The 17,262-nt window shown below is 37.4% G+C and overlaps 1 protein-coding gene across 1 annotated transcript; it reads right to left on the reverse strand.

The window, feature by feature from the left end:
* Positions 1–209: 209 nt before the first annotated feature.
* LOC122021918 (UNC93-like protein 1) lies at positions 210–1,899 on the reverse strand. The gene is made up of 2 exons (XM_042580096.1): positions 621–1,899; positions 210–558 (listed from the first exon to the last, which is right to left on the reverse strand). The coding sequence occupies exons 1-2, from the start codon at positions 1,772–1,774 to the stop codon at positions 303–305; spliced, it is 1,410 nt and encodes a 469-aa protein (XP_042436030.1). The 5' UTR covers positions 1,775–1,899; the 3' UTR covers positions 210–302.
* Positions 1,900–17,262: the final 15,363 nt, after the last annotated feature.

The raw sequence follows: 17,262 nt of genomic DNA on the forward strand, positions 1-17,262 counted from the left end.
TTCAAAATCTATAATTAATTATTTAGTGTAACCTATAACCACCGACTACCGACTTTTAGATCTAGTTTGATTTTTTTTTAAGGTTACAAACAATTTTTGTCATTATTTGAAGTTATTTTTATCTTTTATATCCTTAGAATTTTTTTTTTTGGACTATTTAAACTATTATTTGTGTAGTTGATGTTAGACAAATTTTGGACGCATCTAGGTGAATTTTGGTCGCATCAACAATTATTATTATAAAAAACCTTATTAAACTATCTTGAATATGTTGCATAAATTGATTAGGTCACTCACTGCCTCTATGGCCTCCCTTTCCCTTGGGCATTTTCCTCCACAGGCAGACTGGCTGATGTCTTGAGGGCCTTGCTCTTTTCGTCCTCGCCGTCTTCTGTATCCTTGACGGCGAGCATCACCAGCAAAGCCAGCAGCGGATAGCTCGCCGTGGTGAGAGACCAGTTCACTATCAATTGGGGAAGAAGACGAGTCCCGCGCGTGTCCACTTGCCAGGCCACCGCCGCCCCCGCACTCTGCACTCCCTTGTAAAATCCACTAAACCTGTAGCCATGGCGGAATTAAGATCGAACAGTTTCATTTAGGCATATCGTCGAACAGTTCACCTGCTGAGCGTCTGGGAGTCGTCGGCCAACGCGCCGATCACCCAATAGCACAAGCTCTGGAACATGGAGTCTAATAGGCCGTAGCTGACGTAGAGGACGAAGGGACCAGCGAACTTGGCGCCGGAGTCCTTGAAGTCGAGTTTGTCGGCCCACACGCCGTCGGGGTACCGCAGCTGGTTAGCGAGGCCGCCGGCCCAGGTGGCGGTCCCGAGCACGGCGACCGTGGTGATGCCGACGAACCCCCGGGTTCGCCGGCTGTTGAAGCTGAAGTCGAGGACGTAACCGATGGTGATGGATCCGATCATCTGCGCGCCCCAGTAGAAGACGTTGTTCAGTCCCTTGGTGCGCAGGGTGAAGAGGAGGCCGTTGACGTTGTTGAACTGGTAGCTGTAGAAGAAGTTGCTGGCCCAGGCGGCCGGCACGATAAGCAGCATCCGCCAGTCGGCGAAGAGTTTGAGAATCTCGACCGACTCGGTGCGCACGCTGGAATAGGCGATGTCGGAGGCGCGGCTGCCGTCGTCGCGGACGACGCGGGAGGGGAAGGATGGCGAGGAGAGGACGGCGCCGGCGGCCATGAAGAACATAAAGGCGATATAGGTGCCGTCGTTGACGGAGGCCGCATCGGTGCGGTGGTAATTGAGAACGAAGGGGATGAGGCCGCCGATGACGCCGCCCATATTGAAGACGGTCCAGAAAAAGGAGATATAGGTCCCTTTCCGCCTCGCCGGCGGGTAGGAAGTCATGATGGCGCCCTGGCCGGCCCAGAGGAGGCCGGCGCCGATTCCGAGCACGGCGCCGGCGATGATGGCGAAAAGCTGGTGGTGGTAGTGGTTGTAGTAGAGGAAGGAGCCGGCGTAGAGGACGTAGGTGGAGCAGCCGGCGAGGAGGGTGAGACGGGGGCCGAGGAGGTTGTAGATACCGCCGCCAAGGATGCCGAAGACGGCGAAGGTGGTGTAGAGGGCGGTGTTGGCGTTGTTGGCGGCTGTGTGGTCGACCTGGCCACCGCCGCCCATGCCAGAGAGCGCGTTGAACATCCCCGGACAGCAGAAGCACACGATCCCGATGAGCCCCACCTGAACTAGCGGCGAGTTATAGCGGAATGGCGAGCGGCTGGCCGCCACCGCCGCCGTGCTCGGGCGCTGCTCCGATCCCATGATTCCTTCGGATCTGGAAAGTCGATTTGGGGGAATCCGATGGCGACGTGAAACAAATCGACGAGGATTTAGGGATGGATGCGGGCTGGAGATATCGGATCTTCTTATAATCCGATAAGCAGCGGCGTGCGCTGGTTATATTTGCATTTATATTGTTTTTTTTTCGATATTAAAATAGGATTAATTTGAATTTATATTGGTTTTTTTTTACAAAACTAGTACCTCGAGCCAGTGCGTGAAGCGACTTCCAACCGTCTTTTATCCAGCTAATTTCGGTGTTGACTTGTTGAAGAAACATGAATTTTCATAATTAATAAATTAAATAAGAAATAGTCCTCGTAAATTAATATCTCTCAAGTAAAAAATAATAATATTTAAAATTAATCAAAAATGATCATGAACATATACTCGTATAACACAAACTAAATTTATAGACATGAATTCATGAACGTTAATTTCATGCAATGATTAAGAAAAAATAGTTAATTGAGAAATCAATTTTTTTTAGATTTATGTACAAATTAATTGATTGATTATTTATTTATTTATTTACATATGCGGCAGCATTGATTAAGCAATTAATCAATTATTTGATAACATAGGCAACAATATAAATTGAATAATTAATTAATTAATATATAAGTTGTATTGATTAAGGGATACCTCCCTTCTTGGCCGTTGCAGAAACCTTCCTTTAACACTTTAAGTCTCTATCTGGGAGGATCAAAATAAAAATGTATTAAAAAATTTTCACTAGTTACTTTGTAAAACTGGATAAATTTTTTCACCTGTTTTTTTTATTATTATTTTTATTTTATTTTATCAAATTGGTTGACGAAATTATGAATTCAATCAATTTCTTATTATTTTTTTATTCGTTCAAATCAGGCGGAAATAATTCTCTCCCCCAACTCGCCCTGACCCAACTGAGTCCACACAGGATGATGGTGACCATGTGGCCGGTTGCCTTGCGTGAGGAGGTGACCTCGTTTGTCTGTAGTAGGTGGCGTCGCTAGTGCAAGATCACCTCGCGTGGCTTCAGTCGGCGGCGCCGTGAGCGAGAGGTCGGCTCACAAGCGCGAGGTCGCCGAGGTGGCCTCAGCGCGCTAGGCAGGGCACCATTGTGCTAGGCCGTCGGCCATGGCGAGCACGTGATTGTTTGTTTTGTTTTTTTTTTCTTCCGTTTCCGATATCTCAGATTATTTTCTTTCTCTTACCTTTTATTTTTTTTTTCTACCATCAATTATCTTTTTCCCCGTTTCTATCTTTCAAAGTAAAAGAGGAAAATAGGTGTCCTTTCAATTTTCATCTTATTTTTATAATTGATACGATTTTTTCTTCAGAAAAATATCGAAGTACATCCTATCTTTTTTTATTATTATTAAAATATCTTTATTTCAATATTATTACAATAATTATTAAAATTATTTTAATTAGTGAAAATTACTTCCATAAAACACTATTATATTAAACTATTTTTTATTACCTTAATTAAAATTATTTAATATTGATCAAAGCTATTTTAATTTAATCAAAATAACTTCACAAATAGTTGTTATAAGAGCTATGAATATAATTACTACAATACAGAGCAAGTTAGTTGTTTTAAATTATAACAATTTACGATCATAATTATTATAGTATGCCTTTTTTTAATTAAAAAAAATATGATAAAGTACCTTTTTGACATATTTTCTTTTCAAAATAAAGTGTTACGGTAATAAAAATAAAAGACACTTTTTTCCCATTTAAGAATGTAATGAACATAAAAGGAAAAAACAAGTTAAAATAAAATTATCTATGGAAATGCGGTGTGAAGATCAAATTGATTTCAGACCAATTAAAATTGTCAATGCTTTTCTTTTATTAAAAAAAATCTTAAATCATGCAGGTAATTTCCAATTTATCAAATGATACATTTTTTATTCTAATAAAAGTAAAAATTAATTTGTTTTTTTATTTAAATCAAACCAAATTAAATTAAAGCAAAATAAATAAAAATAAAATAAAAACTTAATTATTTTATGTCTTTCATTAAAAAATTATTGATAACTTTAAAAATATAAATTTATATTAAATTATTTTTTTTAAAAAAAAAGTTAACAATATTAGAACCTTACGAGGTAGAAGGGGAATTGAATCATTCAAATTACTTCGTTGTTGAAATTGAACAGCGAAAACCCTTGTAGTGACACAAGTACCATACTAACTCAGATGCTTTTATTTGGTATTCATCTCTTTGAGACGACTAATTCAAGGGTCCACTCCTAACTCTTTTCTTCCACTAAATCTTCTTCTTCTCAGATAGAATTCAAAAGAGGAAAAACCTTCTTACAGCACGATTACACCAACTTACAACTATCACAAAGATGAAGAAGCAACAAAAGAAGGGAAATAAAAGAGATTACAACTTTAGCTTGATTCTTCTTTTGGGTTGCTTAGGATATTGTAGATAAGAGTTTGAAATTGATTTTGAGCATGAGAGTAACAATGGAATAATGGTTTCTTCTCGTGGCCTAAGCCCCTTTTAAACGATTTAGAATCAAGTCATTTCTCCCTTTTTTTTTGTCACCGCCAATCGATTAACAAAACACCCCAATCGATTGTCGACCATTTACTATTCGTTGAACGATCACTGACTCTAAATCAATGGCTCGATTGGTGTTCATCACCAATCTATTGGCAATGCCAAATCGATCAACCAATTGATTTGGAAGGCTTCTATTCTCTCGAAAAACGTCTATCAATTGATTGACAATACTCAATTGATCGACTAATCGATTTGACAAACTTATGTTCTCTTGAGAAACGCCTGCCAATCGATTGACAATTCTTAATTGATCAACCAATCGATTTCCAATTCCCAATCGGCCAGTTAATTGATTTAGCAAGCTTCCGTTCTCTTGAGAAAATGTCTACCAATCGATTTCACCTCGAGTGGCCAATCAATTTGGCAATCTTCTATTCTCTCGAGTAATATTTGCTAATCAATCTCACCAATCAATTGGCTATTGCCAATCGATCAGCCAATTGCTCGAAATTGGTTACCAATAGATTGTCAAAACATGCCAATCGATTGGCGCAATACTTTCCTAAACTCCGAATTCTAGGTTTATCGCAATCGATTGGTATTACAAAATCCAGAATTGAGATTTAGGGTTTAGAGTTTCAGCTCACCAATCAATTGGTGAAACTCACCAATCAATTTGTGGACCCTAAAATAGGGGTTTTCATCCCTAAACTCTCAAGTACATTCCTCCCTTCAATGTGCCAATTGATTCCAATTACCTCATGTCAGATGAACCTCATATTCCTTCGACTTTGTGTCTGGAGCTTCTGCATCTCCAAGTCTTTATCTACCCTTGCATATGATCTTGTGATTGTCTCGGGGGTTGATGTCTATGATCTGCAAGCTACGGTTATCGTCAAGTAATAAAATTATCGAACCACAAGGATTAGACATAAGCACTAGAGATCAATCATAGTGAATTAGCTAAACGATCGATGATTGAGAATTTATGCACTAAAATATAGAAAAGTAAGATTGGGAGAGTGAGGAAGAAAGAGAGAGAGAGAGAGTTGAGGATTGATTGAGGACTTTAGTTGAGGGAAACATTCTAGGAATTTGGCTTCATTGTGATGATAATCAATGAAGTAAGGATCTCCAATTACCCATCCTCTATCCCTATACACATGTGGAAGTTTGATTCATTACCGACATTTCCTCGCAGTAGTCATGTTGGAGTGTTATCTCTATTAACATACAATGCTACCTAATGGAAATGATTCCTATGAAATCTGGTTCAAGGGATATCCTTGTCACTAGGGCCTCCCAGTCATACATATATAAGAATACACAAAAATCTTGATAACATGAATATAGAAATAACCCAATAAGCCTAATTCAACACTTTCTTATAGAGAATTACTCCCCCCTTCCAAGATGATGCTCTAGATGTCTAGTTATAGGGTTACCCTTATAACTAGAGCCCCCAGTCATATGATCTAGAGTATTCCCTCTACAAGGTGAACAAAGCCTTACAATCATTCAACCAAATATGAGAATTAAGCACAAACTCATCACAGACACATTAGATCGAATGAATACAAGGCATAAGCAATGTCAAATGGAAAGAAAATTGACAAATCCAAGAGTATACATCAAGCATACATCATAATTACTCCCTTAATCCTAGAACAATAAGATCTACTCCATAACAGGAAGGAAAGAATCTAGAGACAATGAAATTATAAGTTTAAAACCCAATCTAAAGAGAATAAGGGAGAAGAAGCTCATCCAAGATGTTGAGTGTTCTTTGGATCCAATCTCACGCTTCCGGAGTCAAAGGAGATGATGAAAATAACTTCGGATCTTTAATCGAAGTGCAAAGAAGGTGTAGATATGAACTAAGATGGATCTCCCAAAGGGGAGAACCTTCCTCCGTTGAAGAAGGGGAAGAACACCCCTTAAATAGGGCACAGACCAAGGCATGACCTGTGTCACAGACGTGCCCTTTGGCACGACCTGACCTTGAAACCATGCTACTGGAGTGACACAACTGTGCCTTTTGGCATGACCATAGTTTGAATATGCTCGACTAGAAATGGCATGGCCATGCCGTTTGGCATGACCAAGGCTTGATCTGGTTCTAGTTGATTGGTGCGACCATGCCTTTTGGCACGACCCTAGCTTGATTGAGTTCTGGTGAGCAGGTATGGCCATGTGAAACCACACGACCAGAGGTGGACTCTTCTTTGGATGGATGACATGGTCGTGCCCTTTGGCACTAGCATGTGCTGCTTGGCCATGGATAAAGGGTCACAACCATATGAAACCACACGGGCAAAGGTCAGTTCTCTTCTTTTGTCTCTTTGAAGCACATTTCAACACCTTTTTCATTCCAAATATGCATCATATTAACAGAAAACTATGTTGGTGCGGGAAACATCCGATGATCGAACCCAAGTTTTGATAATGACAAAGGGATTCAAAGTTAAGGTTATTTGTTATCTGATATGTTGAATGAGTTTGCAAGAAAGTCCTAACTGCGGTTAGGCAGGTGGAAAACCCTAAGGGGTAGTAACCTTAGGTCTTAGGGGGCAGTAACTACGGTTAGAGTGTATACTAAAAGCCTAGTTTTTTGTAAATATTTATTTTTGAAATAAAGAATCACATTGGTCAAATGTCTACATTTATATGCTAAGTGTAGTTGTTCAATTAATTTATATTGTAGATAACATGGTGTGTGGTGTCACATATAGAAGATCATGTTATCAGTTCCTTATAAATTATAAACAGTAGCTCACGATTAAGATGGATAGGAACAAACCATTGGAATAGTCGTAATTTGGTATTAGTTTATCTTGACTATAAAATTATACTAGTACACTCTGAGTGTATTGAGCAGGACCATTTAAGGTAAGTTCTTTTTATACTGACTGCATAAAAGAATAAGACTTTTGTTAATATGAAAGTGTGTGCTCTTAATCATGATATATTAACAAGCACATATACTTAATATTCATTTTTTAATTTATCAAAGGGCGTGATTTAGTTCGATAAATTAATAGGCCCGATAAGTTGAGAAATGATATTATTTATATGGTGTGTTGTTGATTATAGAATGAAACTGTGTCCTAGTAATTTAGGTTGATGATGTCCCCTCGAGAAGCTCATAAGGATTGTCATATAAATCCTGCAGGTGGACTTAGTCCGATATGACGATAAGGTTGAGTGGTACTACTCTTGGAGCTAGATATTAATTAAGTTTGTTATCAATAACTCATTTAATTAGTGGATATTCTATATTTTAAACACAGGGAGATTAACACGCTCATGATAAGAAGGAGCTCATATAGTAATATGGGATTGGTGCATTATTTCAATAATAACTCTTTAATGGAATGAGATATTATTGATGAACTCGAGTTGGGTGTTCGGGGCGAATACGGGAAGCTCAAGTTCATCGGGAGACCAAAACCAATTCCTCCTCTCAGTCCCTGTCGTAGCTTCTTAATTATAAAGTGTTATACCCACCCGTACCTACCTTCTTACCCTCCTTAAGGTGGTCGACCAAGCTTAGCTTGGAGCCCAAGCTAGGGCCGACCAAACCAAGGTTAGATGGGTCAAGTAGGTGGTCGGCCCTAGCTTGAACCCAAGCTTAGGTGGCCGACCACAATTAAATAAAAGGAGTTTATTTAAAATCTTTCCTTATGTGGAAGCCATGCTTTTAAAAGAGAGAATAAAATTTAAAATTTTTCTTTTATAGCTTTCTACAAAAGATTAAGAGAAAGGTTTGATATCTTTCCTTATTTGTAGTTAAAAGGAAGATTTTAATTTTTGATAAAACTTTCCTTTTTTGTAACCATTCTCATGGTTTTAAAAGAGAGTTTTAAAATTTAAAATTTTCCTTTTATAGCTTTCTACAAAAGATTAAGAAAAAGGTTTGATCTTTTCTTATTTGTAGTTAAAAGGAAGATTTTAATTTTTGATAAAACTTTCCTTCTTTGTAGTCATTCCCATGATTTAAAAGAGAGTTTTAAAATTAAATCTTTCCTTTTATAGTTTCTGCAAAAGATTAAGAAAAGATTTGATATCTTTCCTTATTTGTAGATTGAAAGTAAGATTTTAATTTTAGAGAAAACTTTCCTTTTTGTAAATCATCCACATGTTTTAATAGAGAGATTTTAATTTATAAAAGTTTCCTTTTATGACCAACCATGAAGGGAATTTTTAAAAGAGAAATTTTTATTTAAAATTTTTCGGAAACAAATTAGGAAGTTTTAATTTTGTGTTTAAAATTTTCCTTCCTTGGAGGATTAGATATGACCGACCACATTGATAGAGAAAAGGAATTTTTTAATTAGTTAAATTTTCCTTTTCAATGGCAAGGAAAATAAAGAAGTTTTTATTAAAACTTTCCTTATTTGCCAAGATCAAGGAATATAAAAGAGAGGGTTGAGGTGCCTCACCTCATAAGAACATACATCTAGTATTCCTCTCTCTTCCTTGTGGTGGCCGACCCTCATCTTCTTCCTCTCCTCTTTTTCTTCTTCTTTGGTGGCATCAACTCTCAAGGATCTTGTTGGTGGTCGGATTTTGCTTGGAGAAGAAGTAGAGAAAGGAGACTGTGTTTCTTTGCATCCCTTGGAGCTTGGTTGGTGGCCGAAGACCTTCATCTCTAGGAGATTCTTAGTGGTCGAAACTTGCAAGGAGAAGAATGAGGCTTGGGTGGATTCTCGTCTCGGTAGATCGCCACCCACACGATGTCCGAGATAAGAAGAGGAATACAGCAAAAGATCGTGAGGTCTATAAGTTATAAAAGGTATAACTAGTTATTAGTTTTTGCATCATAACTAGTTCATCCTTTTATTTAGATCTTGAAATACCAAACACAAGAGACTAATGAATCTAGATAATCGAATTTATGTTTTCGATTGTGTGTTTCTTTTATTTTTTGAACTTGTGATTCGATTGTTCTTTTTGGTTAAACCTAGGGTTACTATAAGGAAATTAAATATTAAATTTCATTGAAAGGCTTTGTCTAGGAAGTGGTGGATGCTCCCATACCCAAGAAGGCCTAGTGCCTCACCATGTTTAACCTGGAAGCCAATCTTTGAAATTAATATTTTATTGAATTTGTGACATAGGTGGATTTGGATTAATAATGTTAAGCATCGTTTGCGATCCAAGTCTAAACCTCTAAGAACAGATAAGTTGAATTTGGAATCAATAATGTTAAGTTCTGTTTGCGATTCCAAATTTAATTTTTAAATAACAGTGGTAACCCTAGGTAGAGGGAAACCCTAAGGGGCGGCAACCTTAAGTCCTGAGGGGGGGGGGGGGGGAACTCTAGGTGGTGAAAAACCCTAAGGGGCAACAATCTTAGGTCCTAGGGGGTGGTAACCCTAGGTGGAGGAAATCCTAAGGGAGGGGGGGGGGGTAACCTTAGGTCCTAGGGAGAGGTAATCCTAAGTGGCGAAAGATCCTAGGGGGTGGTAACCCTAGGTCCTAGGGGGTGATAACCCTAGGTATGCTCTCCTGAGTGGAGTAGGTGAGGACGCATTCCCCGTGGAGAGAACAGTAGGCGTCGGTTCGACCTAGGGTTTCCGGTCGAAAATATGAAGTCAAAATCGAATAGTCTGAAGACTGTCAAAACAATTCTGTTACTATGTTAATTATGTGCTAACCTTGTTTTGTAGGATATATTATTGTCTTGTGGACTAACCTATCTTGCAGGGACAAAAGAACACTTTTAGCCTCAGATGAACAGTACCCGAGGTGCCCTCATGGAGCTTGGAGGTGCCTCAGGTGCAAAGGAGAAGAAGCGCGCGCGGCAAGACTGGAGGCGCCCTCATGGAGGCTTGAGGCACCTCGGATAGCCTTGGAGGCGCCTTCAAGGCTTATGGAGGTGCCTTCAAGAGGATCAGCGAGGACTTCTTCTGCGCTTATTCACGCGGCTGACTCGGCTGCGGTGGAGTCGCCCTCAAGGGGCTTTGAGGCGCCTCCAACAACAATTATAAGGGGTATTCGACCAACAGCTCCATTCATCAGATTCCAAGTGATTCATCCTTCGTGTGCTGCTCAAGAAACGACCCGGCTAAGCTACGACAAGTCCCTGACAACCCGAAGCTTCGAGATCTTTTTGCATGTTAACCTTTTTGCATGTCACGAGGCACTCCAAATTAATAAAGATTGGGATCCATTTAAGCTAAAGACAAGCATTGTAGTAAGGAGTCCCAAGTCGTATTTTTTTTTCCAAGGGTAACTAATAAATGTGTGAGTACTCTAGAATTGATTCACATGAAATTCTCTCGTAAATAAGGTCAATTAAACACTTCTTTTGGATTCATTTTACATCTAAATTCATCTAAGTCTCAAAATTGAACTAATTTAACCAAGAATAAAATCCAAGGAAAGCTAATCTTATCCAAACATTCTCCACTGTAATTTATCAATTCAGCATTAATCAAGCATCTTTGAATCAAATTCTTCAACTAGCAAATAATTCAATCCTTCACATGATCCACAACAATTAACTGAGGATACAATCATCTCACATTAAACATCCAAAATAAAATCTACAATTCAGTGATAATAAATCCAATTCATTGAATAAATGTTTTCAAAGCTGAAACAAAGAAGAAATAACAAGGAAAATTACATCCACTCTAACTGTGAGAACTAAATGTAAACATGTGGGTGTCTGACCTAGAATAATGAAATGATACCATGTATCTACTGAACAAGAAACTAAACTACCAAAATTCGAAATAGAGATAAGAATTACAACTACTTATGTAGCTCAAACAAGATTGGAATTGCAAAAGTGCAACGAAATCAGGGGTTTCAAGTAAAGAAATAGGAATAGAATTGCAGGAAATAAATTCTAACAGAATGAAATAGAAAAGGAACAAGGAATCCGAACACAAAATCTTAAGAAACAAAAATGCAGAAATAATAAATTGCAGAATTAAATTCTAAGCCATCTTCTAATCAAATCTACTCTTCTAATGAGTCTTTCCTTGCCGTCACACAAGAAATCTAAATGAAGAAGGAGCTTTCGACCACTAACTCAGTACAATCTCATCCAGCACCAAAGAAATCCTTCCCGGAAAAGCTGGTAAAGATTAACACTGCCAAGCTTGAAATTCTGCAGATCTGGAATCGAAATTCTCTGGATCGATGCTCTCTGATGGAAGGCAAGCCACTATCAACAGAGAAACACCTCCGCTGATGGCTGAAATAGAGGAATCGAACAAATCTGAGCTCCGGAGAGGAAATCGCCGGCGCGTGCAGAGGATCAAGATTTGGAAGCCAACGGATGGAAGTTCCAACGCCAATGAGACTCACTGAAAAGTAGATCTGGAAGAGGATGGGGAACACTGGCGTCGCAGCGGAGAAGAAGATGGCACTGTGGAGAAAATTGCGACGCCGAGCTCCCCTGTAGCTTCTCACGCGAAGCTTTTTAAATCCTCCTCAGAACCGATCGGACGACCAAGAATGCTCTGATCTTGATCAACGGTGGAGATATCTCAGATCGGAATAAAAACCTCTAGATCTTCATCAATGGCTCAGATATGCTTCCTCATTAGGTCGGATGAGCTGGATCTTCAACAGATGGCTTAGATCTGCTTGATCTTCAATGGATGGTCCAAAACACTCCAAAGCTTGATCGCCTCGTTTAACCCTAGATTTAAGCCCAAGTGCGGTCTGATTTGATCGGGTCCATGACCCTTTTGATGCCTACAAAATAATAACAAATATTAGCATCAAATACTATGAAAATAAGCTAATTTGCAATTAGGTCCAAAATAGATACAATGCATAAAATATGATGTAACCATGATTTAAACCTATAAAATCAACATCAAACCATGCATATATGAATCAATATAATGCAATGAAATCATGGTTATCAAATCCCCCACACTTAGTCTTGAACGTCTCGTGAAAGTAAAGAAAACTAAAAATCATCTCCACAGAAATTTCCCTAGCAATACCTAAAAATGGTAAAAAGAATTTAATTAAGACCATCTAAAAATCACTAACAATCATGAATACAATCCAAACAATAATCAGTAGGTATGGTAGTTTCAATCTAATCGAAAAATTATGCAAGTTGCAATCTCACAAGGAATTTACCTATTCTAGCTCTCACACTCAAACTTGTGTATAAGTGGAGCTCACTCAATGCAACTCACAACATTTCACTACCATAAGCTTGTTTATTTTCTAATTCTCTACCACTATAGAACATAGCATACATGAATCAAAAGGATAATATCATGAAGAATTAACATGGAATCAAAAAGAACAAGGAAAGTGAATGAAATAGGCAAAAGAAAAGTATTTAATGAAAAATTTAGGAGATTAGAGTATTGGGGGAATATACTTGATGAGTTGACCAATTTGATGTGAAAAGAGATGAATACCATTTGTCATTACCAATTCAAAATATCAAGCTAACCTCCCCTTCAATTTGAATGCCAACATAGAATCTTGATACATTGTCTCCCTTTGGATACTCTCTTGAATGTGCCAATTTTCAAAAAAAAATTCTTTCACTATTTTTCCACTTCAATTTCAGCAATTTAGAAGCTCAAATATCTCACTTCAACTTATCAAGAAGAGTCCCCTCCCCCACACTTAAAATCTTGGCCGTCTCGGACAATGGAATACATCATGATTTCCAATTCTTAACACACTTTAAAAGCCACTGTTTCCATTCTTAAATCTGCAGATTCTGTCCTTTTTCTCCCCTTCTTGAAGTGGTTTATCAGTGGAATAACATACACCAACTGAATTCCAAATCACAATCTCTTCCGATCAGCTTTCAATAGGCTACAAAAGTTCACAACAGTTCCAAATAATTTCATTTTGAACCAACATAACTGTCAGATTCTGCTTCTGCTCACAGTAGTGTGCAGTACAGCATTCCAGAATACAGAATTTTTATGCACAGAATAAGTATTAGTTGATTTATCAACTTCAATCCCAGCTAATTCCTGTAACAAGTCATTAAGATAAACAAACACTGATTTCTTGCATACCCATCCAAACAGTTCTGATTTCTAAAAATTTTCAGAATTCATACACAAGGAACTGAGGAGAGTTCACAATTCAGCATCAAAACCTCACTTCCAGCAGGGCTCAGTTCATTACAGCTTTATTTCCAGCAGTAAGCTAACTTGAGATTCCTTCAGCTTTCAATACTGTATGAATAGAAACATATTTCTGTTTAACTTGGATAGAGCTTTAGAATGGAATTTCAGCAAAGAAAATCAGGTTTGGACAATATTGCAACAATATTTAGCATGCAGCAGTTCATTGTGTCACTAAGACTCTCAACACAATTCCATATTCAGATTATGCAGTTCATATTCAGGTTTTCAGATTTTCAGCCTTCTATCTTGAAATAGCTTGTACAATGTTTCCTTGCTGTCAAATGCCATATTCTAAAGTTCAAACATTTGCTTAAAATTCTGCTTACAACAGTCTCTAATTTCCAGCAATGCAGTGAAACTATACAGTTCAGTAACTTCTGAAATCAGCACATCAATTTTGATATGATAACTTGAATTCTCTTTCAAAATTAAGGTTCATGGATCACTCAACACCAATCTTCAATTCTATATACTGGTTACTGATTGAAACTCCCCGCAAATCCAGAATCGTAGGAATGGAATTTCCAATAGTCCACATCAATTTCAACAAGTCTGAATTCTGGATTCTGGTTGTGCCATTAACATTTGTTTGGCATTCAATTTTGAAGCAAAACTAAGCTTTTGAAACACCACAGCCCCTGTTAAACTCAATCTACAACAATTCACAGATTGCATTAATTCACATCTAGCTGCTAAACTCCACTAGCTGTAGTTTTGGATCTTAATACAGAATTCTGAATTTGTATCAACTTTGCCTTGTTTATTCACCAAAAATCTCAATACTTCTTCGTCTTGCTTCTTAAGATCCCTATCAATGCATGCTCAAATGCTTTCCAGGTTCTAGCAGTTCTAGCTCATTCAAATTCAATTCCCAATTTGGCACAAAAACGGCCCAATTCATTTCTGCAGAATTCTGAAATTCCTGGATTACTGCCTCTCTGTTAAGTTCTGTTTTTGCAGCAAAGATCTCCTTCTAAAGCTTAATTTGTAATCCTTGAATGAATATCACTAAACAACTAGAATAATATACCCAAAAACAGCCTTCAGTTGCTAGCTTTGTTTCCCTGTTTGGTATCAAATTTCTTGTCTAAAAGTCTTGTAAACTTTTTAAACTCCACTTGTGCAGCAAGATGCAGATTTAATTTTCTTCTTTAATTCTGGAATTTTGTATCAATTTGTCACTGATTTGTAGGACTGGAAGGGATTAGAAAGGAAAAAGAGTGATGAATTAAACCCCTCAAAGTTCTTTCTATCTGAATTTTGATGTTTATCCAACTACAGTTTTAGAACTTGCTTGACTTTCAATTCCAATTCTGCAACTCATAAATTAGATTTAACAATCAGACTTGACCAGAAATCTCTGATTCTGCAGAAATTTTTTCAGTTTGGATTCTGGATTCTGGAATTCAGCAACTTAGAATTTAATTCCAGCAGAATTCATCTACACTTGAACCACTATTTTATTCCTTTTCTTCTCTATTTCCACCAATTGCAGCTTTGATCACCTGCAACTCCCAATTTCAGAATTTTAGTTCGAATAGGGAAGATGGTTGCTGTTGATCGGGGAACAGAAAATTGAATATGTAGTATATCATTCAGCTCTGATTTCCAGATAAAAGCTTCACTTCAGAATTATGCTGATGGGGCAAAACTTAAAACTGATTCAGCTTTAGTTTCCAAAAACTGATTTCGGAATTCAACAACCATGACTTGTCTTAAGATCATAAAAGATTACCATCAAACTTGGCATGCTAAATCCTATAGCAACTTCTAAATATTAGCAATGCAGTGAAATAACAACCACAACTGGCACAATTATATCTCATCATATTTCTGTAGAACAACTACAGATTCATCTTTTAAGAGTCTGGAATTTCTGTGCTCATTGCTTCAAAATCATAAATCCATTCCCAGAATTTCACAATTGGGTGCCATCATCACATATACTAGGCACTTAACTAACATTCTAAGACTTAATTAGTCATAACATACAAAGATCAGTAGTCATAACTGAAGACTGAAGTGCAGATGGATAATTTCAGGTTTTGCATTTTTGGAAATGCAATCTTTACATCATGGTACAGGAGTGTTGTCATCGAAGATTGCAAACATTTGGTTGGAGCTCTTGAATTCTAACTCAAGCTGATAATTCTGTAATATCGAATTCTGCAGAAATCTTTGCATTGAATTGATAAGGATGGAATTCAATATGTGTTCCAGATAAAAACAACAATCTAAGTAACGCTTGACTTGAGCTCTTCACTGCAGATTCTTCCTTAATAAATTCAGCTCCATGAAGTACCAATTCCAACTCCATGCACTTGCAACAAACAGAGTAGAACCTACTGTTCTGTTCACAGCAGAATTTCAGCTCAAATTCATTCTCAAACAGATAAGGAACAAAAATGTATCAAAAGAAAATTCGTGAATATCAGAAATTTGCATATGCAGATAATGTTTTCAGAAATCAACACTACTTTGTGGAGATTTCAACTTCAAGCTTGATACCATTTCTTTCCTGCATTGGCATAAAAAAAAAAATTCAGCTTGAATTTTAGCTTCCTCCCTCTTCATTTATAGACTAATACCCAAACTGCAGATTTAGGTGTCCAATTTCAGTTTCACAATTCTGTTTTAGCACTTAGAATTCTGTCCATTTAGTTTCTGAAACATAAAAAGATCACCATATGTTACTGAACATACCATAGCTTCACCCTGTGTTCACTTACAACAGCAACAGATTCAACTTAACAGGATCTGAACTTAAGTTCCCAGATTCTGCTACAAAGTCAATTCTATAAAATTTTTCAGCAAGTTGAGCTCTAGAAGGTAACTTATTCGACATTGAATCAAAAGGACTTTGAATTCCATCCATTTGGATTAGAGACATCAAGAAAACTTAGGCACAAAAAAACTACAAAACAGTAACCAGACATACTAGCTCAACTTCTGATTTACTGTACACTACAGTTTCAGCAATTATTTTCCTGCTGATCTCACTTAAAAATTCAAGCTTCAACATTTATATTCTTCAATTAACTGTCTCATCCACTTCATCATTTCAATCCAGTTTCAGGTTTCCAAATTCCAGAATTCTGTTTCACTTTAAATTTACTGCATTCAGCTCAAACTTTGCTGTTAAATCTCTATGAATTATGGCATTCAATTACTCACTAACAATTAACTTGAATTCAATTCATTTGACTAAAAACCAAACTCCAAAAATTGGCACAGAATACTGCCCAATGAATAGAATTCAGCAACTTCACTTGGTTTTTGGCAACTTAAGATTTTCAGAATTTAAGCCTTCCTTCCTCTTGGTTATCTGGACTGTAGAACATTCATTAAGGACTTAGTGAACAACAACTTGAAGTACTTCCTGAATTAAATAGTGCTCTACAATTGAAGTTCAAATCCTAACTCATAATTAGAGTTTCCTCAATTTTTCTGCACTGTCCTTTATATTGTATCAAGTAGTTGTTCTTTTTCTTATTTCATCAGGATTTATGTTTCAATTTGAAATGATTTCTGAATGAAATGTCACTCACCATTTGAATTTCACATACTGATTCATGGCGGATAAATTCCAGCAGCCACAAAAACCCACTATTCCTGCATTCTCCTCAATGTTTTGAGCATTTCCAGCAATCTGATACTATCAAACTTCTGTCCAGCAGGTTTGTGAAAAAAATGGAAATGAAGTGAACAACATTTTCAACTGATAATACAAGAGTTTCACTTAATTTTCCAATGATCTTAAGGGCTAATGATGAAAGATTGGTACACACTTGATACACAATTAAAACTGCATTCTGTTTTGT

Source organism: Zingiber officinale, chromosome 9A (assembly GCF_018446385.1).
Source record: "Zingiber officinale cultivar Zhangliang chromosome 9A, Zo_v1.1, whole genome shotgun sequence".
NCBI lineage: Eukaryota > Viridiplantae > Streptophyta > Magnoliopsida > Zingiberales > Zingiberaceae > Zingiber > Zingiber officinale.

Bases quoted from the DNA above. Each gene is read 5' to 3' on its own strand.
- LOC122021918 (XM_042580096.1), bottom strand. From the start codon at position 1,774: ATGGGATCGGAGCAGCGCCCGAGCACGGCGGCGGTGGCGGCCAGCCGC. The intron at 559-620 runs GTGAACTGTTCG...CCATGGCTACAG, and splicing joins GACTCCCAGACGCTCAGCAG to GTTTAGTGGATTTTACAAGG.